This window comes from Schistocerca piceifrons, chromosome 1 (genome assembly GCF_021461385.2).
Source record: "Schistocerca piceifrons isolate TAMUIC-IGC-003096 chromosome 1, iqSchPice1.1, whole genome shotgun sequence".
In the NCBI taxonomy this organism is placed as follows: Eukaryota; Metazoa; Arthropoda; class Insecta; order Orthoptera; family Acrididae; genus Schistocerca; species Schistocerca piceifrons.
In genome coordinates this window covers 201901670-201920756 of record NC_060138.1, presented here as the reverse complement: position 1 = coordinate 201920756, position 19087 = coordinate 201901670, and the positions used below count along the sequence as shown (strand labels likewise).

The window sequence follows — 19087 nt, the reverse complement described above, 5'->3', positions numbered from 1 at the left end:
TGCCATAATAATTGGTGGTGATGTGTCTGATTCAGTTCTTTTGCTGACTCACCTTATAGTGGATGTGATACAGCATTGCGCTCAACGATTCCATATTCAAATCGAGAACTTGCTGACGTGGTGTTTACTTAGGGAAAGGCAAATGGCAATGGACGGCAACCAGCAAGATTGTATCAGGAGACCTGTCCCCGCCAACAACAGCCACAGCATTAAATGTTTGCAACAGTGTTTTGCTGCTTGTCTGAGACAGGGTTGCTTCAGGAAGCTGGAAATTGAGAAGGACGTACCCGAAAGGAAAATGTGATTAACACTGTGGAAGGCGACCGCCATGTCAGCACCAGACAGTTGGCCTGCCAGTACAGGGTAAGCCAGACGACCTTGTGGAACATTCTCCACAATAACTGTTACTATCCTTATCACTTACACCTTATGCAGGTCCTACTAGTGACAGACTTTCCACATTGGGAGCAGTTTTGTCATTGGTTTCTTCATCAAGTAACCATGATTCCAGGATTTGTGTCATCCATCCTATTCAGAGATAAGGCCACCTTTATGCAGAGTGATATCTTCAGTTTTAATAACAGTCATCTGTGGAATAGTATGCAGAACCCCCATGACATGATGAAGCGAATCATCAGCATCAGTGCAGCCAGAATATATAGGCCGGAACAATTAGCGACCATAATTTGGTACTGGTCTTCCTTCCATGTCGCCTAACAGGCTAGAACTATTGACATTTCTTGTGGGTTATTTTGCCATCCCTGCTGGAAGATGCCCCATTGATAATTCGAAAGGTTATGTGGCCGTTACGTGATGGTGCTCCAGCCCACTTCACCATTAATGTCCAGACGCATCTCCATTGTGTCTTCCGTGGTCAGTGGATTGGACAAGGGGGCCCAGTTGCATGGCCTGCTCGTTCACCGGATCTCAACCCGTATGATTTCTGGTTATGGGGCCATCTCAAAAGTATTGTGTATGTAGAGCCCATTATGCTGCCTTTGACACTTTTCAGATGCAACCTGGCCGATGTGAACGCGTCAGATAGAACATGCTACGGTGTATACACACATGCATTGAGGAACATGGAAACTGTTTTCAACACATACTGTAACTGTGACTGCGTGGTACAGCATATATTAGACCATGGTCTCTGTAACAATTTATGACTGAATGAATGGTCTCTAGCACGGAAACTGTGCATTTCCAGGCATAAGTTCATTAGACCTTTTTTTTGTTCCATATCCTCTCATCGATCAGTTCCTAGAGTTTGTACACGGTGGAACAAATCACCCTACATACACAAATATATCGTCATTGCAACCAACAGTTGCATAACATATGCTTCTTCCTACTCTCATATCAGTAGTTTGCAAAATATGGCTATAGATATATTTTTAAACATGTTCAGCATCATTCTGGTATTGATACAATATTGTAATGTGAGTGAGTGAGGACAGTGCATGAGAAAGAGCTTGAGCCATAGCATGGCATGATACTTCTTGTCCAGCCTCTTTTTTACCCTCTTTAAAGGGAAGTCTTGCAATAGGCGGCACTGACACTAACTTCATTGTGTTGAAACTGAAATTCCTGCTGGATTCTGAAAGGACACAGAAAAAAAGAATGAAAGAAGGTTGAAACAGTTGTCTTTAGGGACGTATAATGTAATACATTGGACCAAATAATGTTAATGAATGAGGGAGCAGTATTTAGGCAGATATAATGAAATATACTGAACTAAATAATTCCAGTTAAGTAGGGACTCTAATTCCTTAAGTACAGGTTCTTCTGCCTTTTTTTCTGGATGGCTTGCACTTAAGCTTAGAGAAGTATGTGAAGATACACTTGTGTAAAGCAAAATGGAATTTAATAAATCAAGAGATAGATAGAACAACTGAAAGGTAAGGAGTCCAAGATGTAATTTTAATACATCCATAAGAAACTTCCTTCTTTTTTGGGGGAAGGGGAGGGTATGGGATGCATTATAGGATGGAATCTTTGTAACTAAAAATTGTATTCAAATGATTGATGTACATTCCTTGCTTCAACATCTTCTGTATTGAAATTGATTTAGATTCTTTTGACCTGCAGGATACACAGTGATCATCTGCAAGATCTTCTAGAACGCCAGGCAGATGTAATAACACATCTTCGTGAGCACAATGCTCGCTTAAGCCGCAAAGTGATGGCTCTCTCGTCACGAGCAAATACCAGTCATGATTAGTTACTCTCATTTTTTCTCCTATTTTTTAAACTGTAAAATATTAGCCTACAATTTTGTATGACTAAAGTATATTTTAGTAGAGAAATCTGTATGACTGTTTACATTGACTGACTTAAATATTTATGACTTATGTGTTTGGTTTTAGATTTTTGTAAATACAAGAAAGCAATTTATTATCAGATATTAACTTTGGGAAATGATGATGTTCCTATTTTATAGTTAGACACTTTGAACACATCAAATGTGTAAATAATAAAGGACAGAAATTTTGTAATAATAAATATTTTGTGGTAAGAAATTTTGGATATGAAGAATTTGCCTTCATTGTTCCACTAGTGAAGAAATTATTGCAAGCTTGCAGCTGCATGGCTGCTACATTTTGTTAGGTTACATGTCAACCAAGCAGTTTCTTTATGTTTTCATATATATTTTATTAACATGTAATATAATACCATTAATAACCAGAAGATATTTAAGTAACATAACATTTAGTGTGTTCTACACACATATCAGATCAAAACCCCATCCGCTGGAAAATATGAAACTGAGATTCTTACTGCTGAGCACACTTTTCAAGAGACAAGTGGCTTGACATATTTATGTCAGCATTGCCCACAGATTGATTTAGTTACCTTCTATATTCAAAACAGCCCCTTAATCTGTTGACAGCAAAACATTTTCAATATTGGATAAAACTTTTTGACTTTAAAACCCCACTGAACATTTGTGTCAGAACAGTCAGTAGATAGGTAATTTTATTTTCTTCTCTTCAGCCTGTTTGTGACTTAAGCATTATAGAGTAATGGGCTAGTGCATTTTATATGTTTTAACTGGATTTATTCATGGATACAATTGTGTGTGTAAGTGAGACTTCAATATTTTGTCATATGGAAAGTTTTTGTGGCCAACAAATGTGTCTTGGAAAGCAAGAAATGGTTGTTACAATTGCTTTCCAAACATTGAAAACTATCTTCAAATTAATAGGTGACACATGTTTAAATGTATGATGGGAATGTAGTTTGTTTTCTGTTTCAGCTTTAATGTCTCTTCTTTTCTTTTATTATAGTCTACCTCCTCCATTTCTGTGTTGCTTTTTACAAATCTGATAATAATTCCATCAATTTCTCACTATCTTCTCTGCATACATATTTTCTTCTTATTAGTTCTTTCCATCTACTGCTAGATTGTCTCTTGTTCCAAATTGAGTGATTTCACTTTCTAATGTTGCCAGCAGTCGATACCTGGAGTAATTCGTTAAATTGAGCCTCTTTTAGAGTAATAATCAAATCTCTTGCTCTCTTGTGAAGTCCACAGTCAAGTCTTGTTCAACATTGTCAGTAAATGTAGTGGAAAAAAATAACTGTTTCCAGCAAGGTCTTCTTGAGCTCTGTTTCACTACATCATTAATCTCATTCAGCAATCGTCCAATAAGAGATCATCTTAATTAAGTTACACCTATTTTTTATGTGAGTGTCTTATGCTATTGGTTAGGGATGTTCAAGCAAGTTTGGCTTGATTGGAGTACTCACTTCATACCTGTTTGCTAACACCTGACAGTGAATGGAAAAATAGTAACTACCATGCATTATTTCTTCGCAAAAATAAAGCAATATTCTTTGATATAAATACATTTTCAAAGAAAGATAATGAGCAATTGTGAGAAAGGAATTTCTTGCATTCATTTGGTTTTGGATTACTTGCTGACTGGGAACCAGTGCTTTGTCTCAGATCAACAGTTTTATCACTACACTTGGAGAGCACAATATACAGTACCCTATGACAGTTTAATTTAAAGGATTATTGGAAGGGCCAGAATGAGAAGTAAAGGTAGACTAAAAAAGAAAGTGGCAATCAGATAATTAATACAATAAAGGGGAGGAAAGAAAAGGTACAAACAGATAGTGTGGCTGGCCACTACTTACCTGGAAGAGGTGAAATTCTAGTACTGCCAGTAGACTCATTAGAAGTAAGTGGAATTCTGCCTCTTGAAGGTAAGTACTGCCCAGCCATAATGTCTCCTCGTAATTTCGTAGTTTTCTTGAGTTGATATCCATTTTGATATATGAAGGGGTCGGAGAGATATAGTCATACGCCACATCGAACTAGTTTTGAGATACAGCGAGTTTAAAGTTCCACAGAGGTCTCAAAATGTTTAATACAAAATAGAAACCTTATTTCTACTGCAAACACTTGCTTAGTACTTGCGAAACATGTTGTTAAATAGGCAACTCTTTGCATGCTATACAATATTATTTTTAGAATGATTCTAATTAAGATGTAGTCAGCGGTGGCTTATGACTATATCTCCCAAAAAATTGTTTAAAACATAAAGTATGAATTTTAAGGGTTTATTTTAACCACTCTTACACAGCAAACAGAATATATAATTTTTACACATTAATATATACATATCAGGTGCCTGAGATTTATAAATTACTTTTTCATTGATACAGTTACATCAAGGAAGTTCCTCTACCTCATCATTGTACACGTCATTTCCAGTGCATGACCGAGAGAAATCTTGATTTGCTGCAGGTATGCATGGCATAAGAGACAGTACATCGTCAAGTTATTTCTGGTTAACTGGTAGTGGCTTTCTGTACTTTATTGGCAGCTGATATGGATTTGGTTCAACTAGCCTTCCTTTCTTTTTGACACGAATATCCACTGACATGAAAGCTCCTACGTCTGAATAAGAGTGCTTTACACTGAGCTTGAAGGGATCTTCAGACTCAAACTTAAATTGAGTAGCTTCACTGAAATAGTGGGGATCTCCAGACGTGGATTCTGTACGTTTTGAGATCAATGTCTTCAGGCTTTCCAAACTTCTGTAGTCTTCCCTTTCCATTTTAGTTACAATGAAATGTTTTGGACTCGCAGATTTTATTATTTCTGTCCATTCATTTGGAGTGTACGCTATTGGACATCTGTTTCTTGCATACCGTTCAATGAGACCAAAATCACGATCGCAAGGTAGCATGGTGTGACCCACCACAGGGAAGTAATGCCGGACAGAATCAAATCTTTTGGTAGCAACAAGGGACCTTTCCAAAGCAATAATACTCCAATTGCTCGCCTCACCCTTGCAGTTGTCTGTGATTATGTGGAGATGTTTTGTCTGAGGATTAGTTATCTCCAAGTACTTCAATAAGCAGCTCCCAACCTCATCTGAACCCCGTCCTCCATCTTTCTCGCTCCACAGAAACATATAAACTTTATTTGATCCACAGTCGTGGATACCATAGTTGTATGTCCATATTTTCCTCTTGTAAAATACTGGACTAACTGTTAGTTCAGGTGTGGGGAACGTTTGCTGCATGTCCATTGCTATCACCTGATGCTCTTTCGAATTTTCTTTAGCCAGAGCAGTTAAAGACGCAATCATATTTTGTCCTCTGTCAGCCTTTTTGAGATGCAGTTCATATTGTTGTTTCTTTTCTGTGACTTCTTCTGCGCATAATTCTGGGTTATTTATTACAATTGGAAATCCATCACATTTTGAACAGGTGTCACTTTTTGGTAGTTTGAAGCCAATGTTAAATTCAGATACAAAAATTTCTTCGAATTTAGTTTCAGATACTGCAGGAACCTGCTTTTCCTTGCAGTATTCTGAGTATTTATCTCGAAATAAGGAAGCAATTGTGAGATCGCCATCCAAATACACTGTATTGGGGTTCTGTTGCCTACTGTAATGACCGTTATATTTCGGTATGGCGTTGAGAAATTCTGTAACACTTCGTACAGCTTCGTCTTGAAATTTATGTGGGTAGTTTCCATGTTTTCCTGAAAGAAAAAAAAAATAGATGAGCTGATATCCTCTTCCTAATAGAAATATTTGTATAGTACTCAGTTTGAGTACATCCCTAACTTATAGCACAGAGTAACATGCAAACGTCTTCCATCTTCTTTTGGCACTTCAAATCCCTGCTTCATTTGAAGTTGCAAATTCCTCACTCTTCGTGCCATGAACCCTTAGGATAGCTTCCCTGCAGATCATGACTTCTATTCCGCATACCCTCACATTATAAGAAAATGTAATATCCCTGGATGATATTTTCTTGGAAGTCTTTTTTGGATAGCTTTGAAAGAAATCATGACAAATATAACAAAATGAAATATATATACAAAATATTAAACCTTGTGTATTTAAATAGTGAACAAACCTCCGCTTTTTCGGTTCCATTTTCATACAACTCATCAGCTAAGTATTCTGGGCATTAAAGTTATATATGTCCCAAAATGAACGAAAAATGTTTTCTTCCTCTCCAAGCAGTTTTGTGAAGCATTTATTTAAACAAGTACAGGGACTTCCTATAGTAGCAGCCTGAACAGTCTTGTTGGTTTTTAAAGACTTATACTGGTGATCAGCATTTTGTCGACGTTTTGCTTTATTTTTCTTCCACTGATCAATATTTCGTTTTATTTTCCATGAAGGCTTTGGTTTTTTGGGTGATTCTTCATTTATTCTACTTATTTCAAGCTATAATATGAAGAGCAAAATAGTCTAAGAATTTGCGTGAGATACAGTCATAAGCTACACAAAACACTAAATTTCGCTAAAATCACATTAATGAGAAAACATTTTTTATACATCTTTTGCCTTTGAAACTACATTATTGCACCATTAAGCAGTAATATAAATGTGCCCATCAAGTTTCATCATTAATACGCAGGATGGCTGTCAAATGTGTTGGCAATGTTAAGAGAAACAAAGTCACAAGCCACAGGAAATGAATCAGCAGAAATAAACCGTTTTATATACTTACTGAAACATCATCTGAGCTGGAACTGCTGGTCGATGGATGACAAGATTCATCACTGTCAGGATCCAAAGGGTAAAGCTCTTCACTTCCACTACTGTCTCTGTCAAATATACGTTGAAGACCCGAAGACGCTTCAGACGTTCCTGACCCACCTGCCATTTTCCGTGGCTTGTGACTGTGTATCTTCTGAAACTACCACCAGATGGCACAGCATAGAACTGCACTTCGTCATAGCTTGCCATCTGTTGCAGTAACACGGAACTTTTTCAACACATTGTGAAGAAGACATTGTTAAGAATGCCGCAACATGAAAAACTCAATTTCATGAAAGTTGTGGCTTATGACTATATCTCTCTGAGCCCTTCATATACTGCATAGAACGAAAGAAAAAGAAGAAAATGCCTTATTGATCCCCCTTAGTGTGGATTTTAAGTGACCTGTCCTCTTGTCTGATCTTACCAAGTGATTCCTCTTTTTTCCCTAAAAAAAGTAATTTGTTGTTCTGGCAATTAGGGGTGCTGTTATGAGTTTTTATTACTTTCTGTCAGCAACATTAGGTGTTGTGCTTTCTTGAGGTAAGTTCTGGCCATCCTTTCTGTCTCTACATGGTTTTAAGAATACACTATGCTCATGATTCATCACGCACATTGTAGTGTTGAAAGAAGGGATTGTGCTCTTGTGTTAATAATAAAGAATGCAAGTTTAGCACTGGAGCAACAACAATCACCACTAATGTAGGCTTCCATGGCTATAGACCATTATTATGTTTGTTTTTTGTGTCCAGTGTCACATTTTATAAAGTAACTGTCACAAAACACAAAATGAATGAAATTAACACTTCAGCAAGCCTCTTTAAGATTATAGCTGAGACCTTTAGATAAAGTAGTTTTAATTTAGTGACTGTTATTTTACAAAATAATGCTCCTCTGCACCACTATATTTGTGTTAATAGTCACAACATTTTAGTTCCTTGTCCGCTGCTCATCATTTCATCTATTGTGAACTGTACCCTGTTTATATTAACTTTTTTACTTCACAGACCAGGTTCTTTATAACAAAGGACATGCATACAGTGACTGACAGACACACTCTAGAAGTAGTAGTAGTCTTCTGTGCTCAGTGCCATACACTTTTGCCATATTCAGTATTTCATCTATTATTTTCATAGTAATTACAACTATGTGTGTGATGATCATAGTAAATATTATAATATACATAGTGAACAAATCCAGTTTCCAACCCCATCCTTGTCCAGTTCAAGCTTATTTGCTGTCTGTAACAACTGTGTCATAAATCTTGTCTCATTCACTGTTCAGTCTCTTTGGGTGCTTCAGATCTCCTTGAGCAATTAAACATATACTCTGCATTTTTCTTAAAAGTAAGCTTGATTGCTTTTGAGCTTAGCAATTGGTTTGGTGCTTCATATTGTTGTGAATGTGAATGTTAAGATTTGTCTGTATGTTGCTCATAAACTCAGAACCAAATGGCTCATTAAGGAGTCTAGGTATGATCATATCTAAAATTGTCCCTTCTTGAGATTATTGTGATTTTCTGTGGGTGCTATCTGAAGCCATATTAATGCCATCCAGTATCTTGTAAAATTAATTTCTTCCGTTTAATGTACCTTTATTGCAGAGCATATTGGAAGTCGTGTACCTTTGGGCTACTTTGTTTTAAAAACAATATTATTTCCAAGATGGACAGATTTGTAAACAAAAACTTACTGCCAAAGATCATGTTGGTGCAAAAAACAAATGCCTTAATCTTACTTAGCACACCATTACAACTGTTTCAATCTATTAAAAACTTTCTTCATGACTTTTGTAATTCCCTAAAACTATGCATAAGCAAATGATTTTTGTGCATTAGGTACTTATCATAGAAATCATTATGCACTATTAATTGTTGGAAGTTTATATATTTGATGTGTTAGAGATATGGAATTATCATGATGATGATGATAATAGGAACACACAATTTTGTTAATTAATCTTTGTCATTTTTTGCTGTCATTTTTGCAATAGACAGAAGTTTCAATGAAAAGTAATATTTCTTCATTGGATATTCTTGTCAGTGCCATTACATCTTCTCAGCATTCTATTTTCTGGATCACATCCTCCCTATGAGGGGTTTAATGAATGTAATTTGACCCAAGAAAAAGCCTGTTTCTGCCTTTTGTTGGCCACTGAATTATAATATTTTTTTCTGCCTCTGATCTTTGTATGATATTTGACTGTGTAACTGAACATCATTTTGACCTACTTTAGCCTCCATTTTAAAGAACCTGATACTTTGAAGTAAATTCAGAATTATACCATTTTCCTAATAGTGAGTAGGCACAATATAATCAGCTGGGACAAAGTAGGAGTCCAGATGCATTTCAGTGTGTGTATGTATGTATGTTCTGTTAGCTCTGAAAAGGATTTATCATGAAGCTTAGCAACATAATCAGTTTTCCTTATGTGCCTGTTGACATCTCAACACCTCAAGTATATGGTGTTTAACCCATTCCATTATTCATATTCCACCAAGTACATGGTGATGTGCTATGAAACTGGAAGATGTGTTTCCCAGCTGGTTATCCATTTATACTTCAAAGAAAGTATATGTCACATGTAAACCAGTTAGATACTGCTGTCATAACTGGTGATCATAAATTGATTAAGTTGTCTCAGATTCTGGGCATATGAAATCTTTTAACAATTATCTCGTAACAGATTTCTAGAAATGATGTGCAGAATTGACAGTTGTTGAAATCTTGTGAGTAATGGAGCTTAAAATCATACTGTGTTACTGGTATATTAGATATGTTAAATACGGCGTTGTCTGCTAACTGAAGTGTGGTAGCAATGTAAAAGCAGTCAGTGTCATTTGATTTCTGTTTATTCAGCTACTTCCATCAGTTATCTTGCTCTAGTCTGTTTGTGAAACAATCTTACTGGCATAATTAATTCACATTTGTTTAATTCATGTATGCAGCCCTATAACTCAAGAAGTTTACATAAAAATTGCATGCTATTAAACTTAAATGTTCTCATTATTTTTTAATTTTATTTAATTCTCCATAATAATCTTTGTGTAATGTTTGTTGTAACCTGTTATATTTACATCAGAGTTTCATAAGATAACAATTATTTTCATTTTACAGTGTGATGCCATTTCTTGTTTAGTTCTGGGGATGTGACTTTTTTGTGATGTGCTTGTCTTTTGTAACCACTCATTTTTAAAGGACCAAATACAAAAGAGAAGTAATTTTTTTTACAAAATTTGTGTTTGGCTAGGCATACACACATTATACAACTTCCTCAAAAACTAAAATTGTGTAGATAGTTTTAAAACATTCAATTGTAAACTGATAAAATAAAATAAAATAAGTACCGTAACCATCATTTGTTTATCTGAGCTTGTCTCTCTATTATTGTACTTTTTTGTTTAAATGTGGTCATACAAAGAAGGACATCTATCATTATAAAAAAATTCTGTTTGTTGATTGCTTTCATAAATGTAATATCAAAGAGTTATTTACTCACAAGACAATTTGCAAAATTACTACTATTACCAATGTGTGCTTTTGAACATGAAAGTTTAAGTGAACTTTCACAGCCTTTGATAAGCTGATAAAGTTGAAAATTTATAAAATTTATGCATCCAAAAAGTTTAACATGTGGAAAAATTCCAACAAATTTAACATGTGGAAAAATGTAAGCTGTTAAAACCTGTTAACTCATAAGAACAGTGTTTCTCAGCTGCAGCCTCGTGTAACACTAATAATTTTCTTCGTATGTTGTAGGAATTTTGTTCTTAACTTTATTCCTCTTGGTATATCTATGAACATTAAAACTTCTATTTCTATGTTTATATGAGACTCAAATTTTGATATGTATGTTTTCTCTTGTATTTCTGATAACCCAACATAATTTCCATTTTTTGTTTTGTGTATTGTTAAGGGAACTGTCTGGTTAACATCGAGCATCAATTTGCGTTCATTATTTTGTTTATTATTGTGTAGCTCTTTCTACCTGTAAGGTTTGGCACTGGAATCTCAGTTTTCTTATAGGTGTATTTTTCTATGGCTCTTTGTAAAATGCAAATATTTTTAATTTTTGTAAATGGAATTTGTATATTAAATGCTACCTAATCATGGCTGTGACTAAAGTTGTGTTTTCCTTTTTACTTTAAATGACAAAAATAAATTAGAGAGATTAGCTTATTACCTGGTTCAATCATACATGGAATAAAAGACAATGATATAAAAAAATTGTATTTATCCAGTCCATTGCTTACTTGATTATGAAATATGGCTCAAAATTCTCACTAATTGGTGACATATTTCATGATGTTGAGCCATCTGACTAATTGAAACTGTATACATGAATGTCATGCTTTAATTTCAGACATCCAAGCATGCCTGTACACCAAATAACTGCACTTGTCTGTCAGTGCCTTTTTCTACTGTTTCTGCCCATTACAGAGGCTGTTTCATGATGCTGTGATACTAGCATCTATAGCAGAAGAGTTCAGGTGAAGAACAAATGTTACCCTTAGTAAAGAATAAATGCTACCCTGAGTAACTTTCTAATTAGTAATGCATTCACTAAGTTTTAGTCACCTTTCAAATTAAAAGTTTTTACCAAACTGTAACTCGTAGCAGTCCTTGGCTCGCACTAACAATACTGTTTAGGTGGAATGATTTGTCTGTTTCTCACAGTTCCAGTTGACAAGTGCTTCAGTAGTTAGTGCAAGTTTCCATAAAGAATATAACTGTAAACATAGTATGTCAATATCCACTCTGTCCATTAACCCAGAGTTACTAGTCTTCCATTATAAGGGAACATCTTGTATGGAATCAAAAATTGTGGAAGATATAGTTAATAATGAAAGTGGTTACATACCAGAGGTAATGCCAGAATAGCAGTGTAAAGGCATACTACGCATCAAGTAATTTAATTGAATAGATAAAAAATCTACTCACCAAGTGGCAGCAGAACACACACATGAAAGACTGTTGTAATTTGCAAGTCTTTCCTTCTCATCCCGTACGGTAAGTCTCCCCTGACCCGCAGTTCTGGGTGACATTCCCAAAATCTGCCCTTTTACCTATACCTCTCCATTCCTTACCCTTCACCCTTCTTCCTTTCCCTTCAACCCTTCTGCCTGAAGAAGGAGCCACTGGCTCCGAAAACAGGCAAATTACAACAGTGTGTGGCAACATGTATGAATTAATATGTTGTCTGGGATTTGTGAATTTTGAGAAAACTTTTGAGTCATGCTTTAAAGAATCTACACCAGCAGCTGGAAACAAGGCATTGATTCACCTAGGTCAGTTCACTGCAGAATATATATGTAAATAATACAGCTTTCAAAATTTGAAATAGGAGTCAGACAGGGAGATACTATAACATAAAAATTATTCTCAGGCAACCCTAGGCTAGGTTTTCAGATACCTACATTGGGGAGAGGAAATGGGATTCAGATTCACGGAACATATCTGAACCACCTTCACTTTTCTGATAATATTGTAATTTTGAATAACTGCTCCTTTTGCTAAAATGTTATTTATTTTAGTCCAGGACTGCTTTCAATTTGTATATTGTAGCCATTTTCTAGTGGATCTGAATACTGTGCTGTGATGAACAATACCAGCAACCTTTTGGCATTGCGTCACTGCAGCACAATTTTCAGATGTGCTAGAAAATAGCTTCAATATAAAAGTCAAACCCAGCCACGGACTAGAGCAAAGAACATTTTAGCAATTGGAATGGTTATTTGATAATCAGTACACAGTTCCAGAGCAACAGCACTCTCCAAACATGTAGGGACTAATAGATATTGTAATATTCATCTTTAATGCAGGTTAACTTCAAGAATTAGTGGAAGAACATAATGCAACAAGTTTGAGAGTAGGATTTGAAATTGATTATAATAAAACTAAATTAATGTGCAGCTAACCCACCAAAAAGAAAAATGTTGAAATAAACAAGAAAATCAGAACCAGATGATGAGTTTATATCTTTGAAGTAGCACAAGACAATGAGTGGATGGACAGGAAATAAAGTAAACAGAAGACTAAAGCTACAGTGCTTTATAAATTAAATAGAGATTTCAAAATAAGGCTTCTTATTTGGATGAAAAAGAAAGTTTACATTCCGTGTGTTACCAGTTTTGCCTTATGACTGTGTAATTTTTATTTTTAATGGAAAACTATTTTAAAAAATGAGGTTTGTATCTGTGCTTCAGCACACCAACATGATTGAATTAACAGATTTTTCTCAAAGGCAATTGGTATATATATTTTAAATCTAAGTCAAAAACCCTCCCAAAATCTGTTAATGTTAGGCCATTAATTCACAGTTATTGCTCTGTTCTGTAATTTTATTACTTTTTACTGTATCTACTTCTGAAACCAGTTTATTCTCTGCACGGCTAATGTGCAGTTTTTTCCATGTAGCTGGTGATAATTGTAGTAAACATATTGTACAGTTCAAAGAGAAGGCTGATTAGTAGGTTTTTGTGTTTAATAGGTTTTTATGTTTTTTCTGTTCCAGTTTTGGAGAATTGTCTTTCTCTAAAGGGAATGCAAATAACTTTGCATGTTCCTTTTATGCTTCTCTTTACACAGATTCATCTGTTTCTGTTGGAACTGTCATCGCCAAGCATCTTTTCTTTGTTGTACTTCTACTTATACAGTACAATTTCTTCTTCTGATTGACTAGCTCAGTTGTCTTGATGCTCTCACTTCACCTCTCAGACAACGTGAAGTAACAGATACTGATTTCTAGAGAGTAAGCATTCATCAAGGGCTTCTGTTCAAAACCCTGGGTCTTTATAAATCTTTGATCCAATAATCCCTTACAGAACAGTGTTAAAATGCCACTCTACTTCATTATGTATTAATCATCATATGACATTTATACAGAAAGTCAAGACAGTATTTCACTGAAATGTGGGGAGATTATTTTTCAGAAACAGTTGGGTTATAGATATCAAAATTTAATGTTTCATTAAATTGATCTGCTCATTCGTAATTTTTTTGTACAAAAATGTAATGTCATTTCCTTTCATTCAGACATAGCCTACACTTCATGGGATGTAACTGATTTTTAATTATGTGCTATGTGATTGATATAACATTCAGGTGACATGCTTGTTGGTCGTCGTATAACAAGATTTCTCTCATTCACAGAGTCTATATGTTCGTTTATTATGTGGTCTTAAGATACCCATAGCAAACCATATCGTGTAAGATACTGCTTTTAACATTTAAATACAGCAAGCCATAAAACAATATAAAATGTAATGGAACCCAGTCAACAGGTAAGTAGCTTAATTCCAACTCCCTCATGTTACTTCCCCAGTATTATGCTGCTAGGGTGTATCTATCAATTTGGAGAAAAGTAGTGGTGGCTATGAGTTGATATTCCGTGAAAGAAAATATCTGCAGCTTGTAACGGAACTGAAATGATCGTAGGCTGCCAGTAATTTGGAATCCCGCGCATCGAAAGTGAGCACGCTGGCGTGAGACAGCCAGGGCGCGCATCCTGATGCCATCTCTTGGCGAAACCTGGAATTAGTGCGAGCTGGGGCCAGCGAGAATTAGCAAAAAGGCATCGCCATACTATCTGTCAGCCAACGCACTAAGCTCTCAGACTTAAATGTATTCTTTTTGTTGTTAATTGTAAGTTATTACTGTATAATTTAATGTTGTTAAGTGCTTGTTGGTGAATCATTATGACTGGTATTAACTCCAGGGTAATAGATATAATTTGCTTAAAACACTAAATGATATTGATAAATTTGTGGAAGGGAAACCCCCACTCTTGGGGAGACGAGCGTCGCTCGTAGTAGCTGGAGGCACAGGGACTGAACAAAGAGGGTAGCTTGGGTAGTGTTGACGTGATCGGACCAGTGTAAGTGTGCTTACACAAAAGTGGTTGTGCAACAGTGAAGAGGTGAATATCGTCGCTGTTGGTGGAATAAAATGCGATGAATGTTTATCAAAGTCGTCTCTGTGCTACTGGGGCCGGTTGCAAGAGTTCCTGCGCCCAAATTTTATGGTGAACGTGCAGTGGCTTATACGAGTGTGATGGCCCGTAGTTCCAGCCGCCATTGAGAGTATGAGGCGTCAAGAGTTGCGTTTTCCACATACCTCTCACCACCAGCACCGGCGTGTCTACCCAAAGCGAGACAGTTTATAATTGTTTAATTCTAACTTTATAGAACTGTAAAAGGAGAATACCAGTCGTGTTTTTATGCAAGTACAGAGGACAGAATAGAATACAGTTATGAGTAAAAATACGTCATATGCTGTTCATGGTAAAATGTAGTAACCCCAACCTAGTATAGTGCAATCAGGCTGAGGCCACCATCGCCTATTTCATTGACAATTTCTTTTATTGTAGAAAACTTCAGTGTATAAGAATGTTGAAAAGAACAACGGACACACAAGAATTTGCTAGTCGCCATTTTATAGTTAACTTAAATTTTTCTGAGTAACTTTTCAAGCAACGTTTCTTAAATAATTCTATATTAACTGTTCCAAGAGTAATATCCAAAATCATTACATAAAGTTAAAAGATAGAATTTTGCTAAGCCAAGCTGTATAAATTTCCATGGTAGTAATTATCAAGTCAACACGCAAAAACTGAAAGAGTATTTGCTTTGTTGATTCATCTTGACTGATCAGTATTAGAAATATTCAAAATTAAGTTTAAATTTAACTCAAGCCATTTCACTTTGAAACGTGCACAAAATTGATTTATTCTTTTGCTCCTTCAGAGCTGGTGACTGTAGTTATAAGTATTTTTAGCATGATTCGATGGTATGTCTACTGCCCTCGTCGTGCTGGAATGATTACCCACTGCTGCTAGCAGTGATGATTGGATACTTAAGTGCACTACAAAGTTAAGTGGGTCAGGTAGACATTGTTACCGTGTGAAATGTAGGGTGCTGTAGGCCGTGGATTGAACCCATTCAATCATCACAGCTCTTTGGGTCATAGTCTGGTTAGAAGTGTGCTTTAATCCTTGGGTAAATACTGGCGAGCAACGGTTGAAAAGAACATGCAAGTGAATTTAATAGCTTAGCAAGGTCCAAGCAGCACATAGTTAATGTTGCACAATGGTGAGGGTAGCAGCGGAGTAAAAGTGAACTGAGAGTGTGGCAGCTGTGCTGTATTCAAATATTAACAACTTGAAGTCAGTACTACCTCTTACCATTACCGTGCTAATTAATGTTAATACACATAGCAGTAAGTGCAAAAGCGTGATAGCTACAAGTCCATATTTGTGATATACATACGGAATTAGGAAGCGGGTCATTCTGTCAGTGGAAGGGGCAAAACAACAGAGTCGGTTGAAAATATACCTGTTTTACTGACAGAGGGATTCGGCGGTTTGGTCGCAAGCTTTTATACCTTATGGATCATCAAAGAGAACTGTAATTTGGTTAATTTCACTTACTGGTTTTATCAAATATTATGTGCATTTTATTTGTACATCATCATAACCTTCATTACATACGATGTTGCTAGCATCACCTACTTGTCTCTCATAATAATTCTTTATTTGCTCAGTATAACAGCATTGAGAGATTCAATTGACAGAGAGCAAAGAGTCACTTGTCACATTCCAGTCGAATCAGACTTACCTGGACATGCAGGATACGGCTTAGGTGGACTGTCGTAGTTTCTCTATTGTAGGATAGTGACCCTAAGATAATCCTAGTCATGGGCATATAAATAGTCCCTAGCCTGAGGGCTATCCAAAACACTTGACCCTATCTTTCGAACACCCATAGAACCCGAGGTATGAGGCCCAGAAGAATCCCATTTTTACTTGCGGCATTCTGGAACATATTAGATAGTGCGTGCTGTTGCATGTGAACTAGTTATTTTGATAATGGGAGAACCACGTTAGACCTGACATGTAAATCTCATCTTGAGACAGATAAAGCCAGGCTTGATGTGTTCAAAAAAACAGCATGAATTGAAGTTTTTTTTTTTTTTTTCCGCTACTGACTCCATTCAAGATATTTTTCATCTCAGTCATAATTTTGTTTTTCTACTACATACATAATTTAGATGTTCTTAATGGGCTTAGGCCACTACATTATGAAACACCATTGCTACAGTTGAATGAATGTTTCACACTTCCTCCCACTGAAGCAAATCAAGCAAATCAGTTGTTTGTTTTTGCTTTTGATGTGGTCATGGTGGGCCTTAACGAGCTTATGGAGGCACCATTAGTTCATGGGCAGATCCTTGGTAACCACTAAAAAAAATATTTTTACCTTTTTTGTATACCAAAACTGATGCTCCAATTCCAAGATGACTATCCACAGCAAATGGCTGAAACTTTTGTGATATATTTCTGAGATACCAATGTCAGATGAACTTGAAAACTTTCATGATATCTTTTTCTGTTTCCAAGTTACAGAACTTCCAAGTTACCCTATTTGTACGTGTAAGCACATAAAAACATAGTTCATAAAGTGAAAACATAACTTATAAAGTGAAAACATAATTTATAAAGTGATGTAGCATGGAGAAATATTCTATAAAGTGTCTTCGATATCATCAGAAGGATTCAGAAAATCCCATGTTGTAGTACTGAAGCACATGTAAAATTTTTGTGCATGTGAGACCTGGTCTGAGGTGTAAAATTAGTTTTGTGGTATTTCAATTTTGCATACATAAAGAAACAAAATTAAACTGTTCCCTAATTTTTTCATATGAGTGAATAAAAAAAGGGAACCAGCAGAAAAATGCTCCTATCAGAGCAGAAGAAAGGCAAATATGCTACTGTTTAACAGACTCTGACTGAAAAGTGGGGTACCACTTGCCTTAGTCTTATCTTCCTCAACCCCTTTAAAAATTTTCAAAAAATTTTGGCATGTGAACATATTTATGCTGAGAGAGGAGATATTGGCAGTCGGAAAGAGACAGAAAAGTAATAAGAAGATAGTAATATTGGCCATAGCATAGGAAGAGCAGAGAAGAAAATGGCAGTGTGATAGAAAGAGAGAGGGATGAAGTGGCAGTGGAAGAAGTTGACTGTGACGGAACAGTGCTAGGAAACAGTGAAGGAGACAGTGCCAGTGAGAGAGGAATAAAGAGAAGAAGAAAGTAGAAATGGGTGAGAGCTAGTGATAATTAGAGAGAGCATTTATGACAATCACAACTAGGAAGAGATAGTTAGTGACATGGAAAGAGACAGCAATATAGGGAAGGAAAGAATGAAACAGTAGCAATAAGAGAGAGACAATGACAGTGACAGTGAGAGGAGACTAGTAGTAGTAGTAGTAGTAGTAGTAAGGAAATGAAGGAGATTGTGGATGTGAGACAGGAGACAGTGGCAGTTAGTGAGACACAAAGAGATAATTACAGTGAGTTGAGCTGACTCAGTGAGTGAAAATGGCCAAGTGGGAGTGGATGGGTGTGAATGACTTACAATGATGGACTAGTGGGAATGAGTGGGTTACTATTAGGGGAGCTCTTGAGAGTGAGAAGTGAGCTGCATTTTGAAAAGAGAGCAAATATGTTTACATGCCAAAATTTTTGGGAAAATTTTAAAGGTGCTGATGAAGATAGAAGAGGCAGCTGATACCCCACTTTTCAGTCAGAGTTTTTTTAAATAGGAGCATATTCGCCTGTTTGTGCTCCAATAGGAGCATTTTTCTGGTGGTCTTACAAATACTGCCTGATGAAAATTATATTTCAGATGCACACAAATTTAGATCTGAATGTTTCTAAGCACTAGTATGAATGATTTGCTGAAGCTCTGAAGATAACTTAAGTACATTTCATATGCTGTACTATGCTAGAATATGAAGCAGTACAGTGTTAATTATTTACATAATCGTTTTCCACAATCCACAATCCTGATATGCTGGTTACCAGCACAGACAAATATACTACAACCCAATACAAATACCTGTGCTTTTGAGAACACATATGAGGGGTAGTCATAAAATTTTAGTTATCACCACAGTAAAATAAAGTGGTGTAGTTATTTTGTCTTGGTCTACAGATACCTGGCTGCAGTCTTGGTACACACTGAAATTCTCATATACCTTACACCATAGCACACTGCTACAAGAACCAAAA

At 36.0% G+C, this 19087-nt stretch overlaps 1 protein-coding gene across 1 annotated transcript in view; it reads left to right on the top strand.

Moving 5' to 3' along the window:
• LOC124802609 (transmembrane protein 192) overlaps positions 1–2477 on the top strand; it is a 29059-nt gene extending 26582 nt beyond the window's left edge. Inside the window, exon 7 of the mRNA XM_047263496.1 lies at positions 2089–2477. Coding sequence (XP_047119452.1) covers positions 2089–2221 — 133 coding nt within the window. The 3' untranslated portion in view covers positions 2222–2477. The remainder of the gene's footprint in view (positions 1–2088) is intronic.
• Positions 2478–19087: the final 16610 nt, after the last annotated feature.